Below are 1,438 nucleotides of genomic sequence, written 5' to 3'. Positions count from 1 at the left end.
GGGGAGAGGAAGGGGAGGAAGGAAGGAAGGGGGGGCATCAGCCCCACACCGTGCCCTCAGCAGAATGGCACAAGGGGAGGAGGTGACGTGCCCGGAGGAGGATGATGCTGGCACAGGCTGTGCCAGGCCAAGGTGACCCCAGGGCTGTCCCAGTCCCCTTTCCCAGGGACTTTGTTAGCGGCTCAGAAATGACACGGCCACGTTTGGAGAGGAAGAAAACTCTTCTTTTCTCAGTTAAAACCCAGCCACGGAAGCACTGGGTCACATCGTAGCCCAATGGGGACCGGTGATACTGGAGGGGGGACAAGTTGTGGGGGACAGTGAACCCCCAGCTCCTCCCATTTTAAGAGGGGATGAAGGTAGGAGTGGCTTCAGGGAAACAAACAAAAAAAACCAACCAAGCCCGGCGCCAATTCCAGTGGTCATGTGCTGGCAGGGGGAGGGGAGGCACAAGGCCATGGCTCAAGTGACCCACGAAAATAAAAAGGTTTAACTCCCAGCCCAGTGCTTGAAGCGCTGACGGGAACCACGCTCGGACTGGGAGCACTGGGAAGGCTCCAGCTCTCGGGGTTGGGCACAGACAGCTCCAGGTTCAGAGGGGGCTGGAGGACGGATCTACCAGCACTGGGTTATATCCACCCCACCCAGAGAATGATCCTAAATCCAAATTTTTTTCCCCCCATAAGCCAGGCAAGGGCCTTCGGAAGGATGCGGAGCAGGACGGGAAGCTCCCCATCCCCTCTAACACCCACCAGGGATCCAGCGTATCCAGGATCAACCTTTTCCCCTCCAGGATCCTTTCCCTCACCTTGGAAGTCACCGATTCAACAGGAGCGGGGGCACAAAGCAGCTCCCGTGCACCCCCAGGACCCCTCCTCAGCTGGGATGGAGCCAAGCCCCCATTGCCCCCCCTCCCCCCCTCCAGGGGGAAACAGCACGACCACCCGGGAGTCCAAGCAAAGCCAGAGAGTTTAAAATCCCAGCTGGTTTAAGCCATTTAAGCGGTGCCCACGGGGCATTTTGTGCCCAGGAAGGTCCCCGCAGGGCCCCAGCGCTCAGCGAGCTCAGGGACAGCTCAGCACACACGGGGGAGGTGTCACCACCATTGACCCCCCCCAATTTGCATCGGGCAAAGAGCAGGCAGGGTCCACCCAGGAAAAACACCACCAGCCCGTGAGGAACGAGCCCATCCCGTTCCTCATCCCTGGGGAAGAGCTTTTTGACTCTTTTGCTCCGGACCCACATGTGCTCTGGGGTGAATTTATGGGAGGAGGAGGGGGGATGACAAAGGGGGGTGGGGCTTGAGGTCAGGGACGCACCTCTTCCAGTTTGTCAATGATCATCGCAAAAGCTTTGAAGATGGCATTGGTGGGTCCAGCGAGGGTGATGATCCGCTCGGGGCAGTTCCCTTCTGAGATGTTAATGCGAGCACCGCTCT

At 58.8% G+C, this 1,438-nt stretch overlaps 1 protein-coding gene across 1 annotated transcript in view; it reads right to left on the bottom strand.

Annotated features, from left to right (window-relative positions):
- Window positions 1–1,438, bottom strand: part of PCBP2 (poly(rC) binding protein 2) — a 23,759-nt gene that overhangs the window by 21,249 nt on the left and 1,072 nt on the right. The window contains exon 3 of the mRNA XM_014959291.1: window positions 1,320–1,438. This exon is cut by the window's right edge and continues 8 nt beyond it. Coding sequence (XP_014814777.1) covers window positions 1,320–1,438 — 119 coding nt within the window. The remainder of the gene's footprint in view (window positions 1–1,319) is intronic.

This window comes from Calidris pugnax, unplaced genomic scaffold (genome assembly GCF_001431845.1).
Source record: "Calidris pugnax isolate Ruff unplaced genomic scaffold, ASM143184v1 scaffold324, whole genome shotgun sequence".
In the NCBI taxonomy this organism is placed as follows: domain Eukaryota; kingdom Metazoa; phylum Chordata; class Aves; order Charadriiformes; family Scolopacidae; genus Calidris; species Calidris pugnax.
Note: the sequence above shows the minus strand (reverse complement) of the source record. Positions and strands in the feature narration are given on the sequence as shown.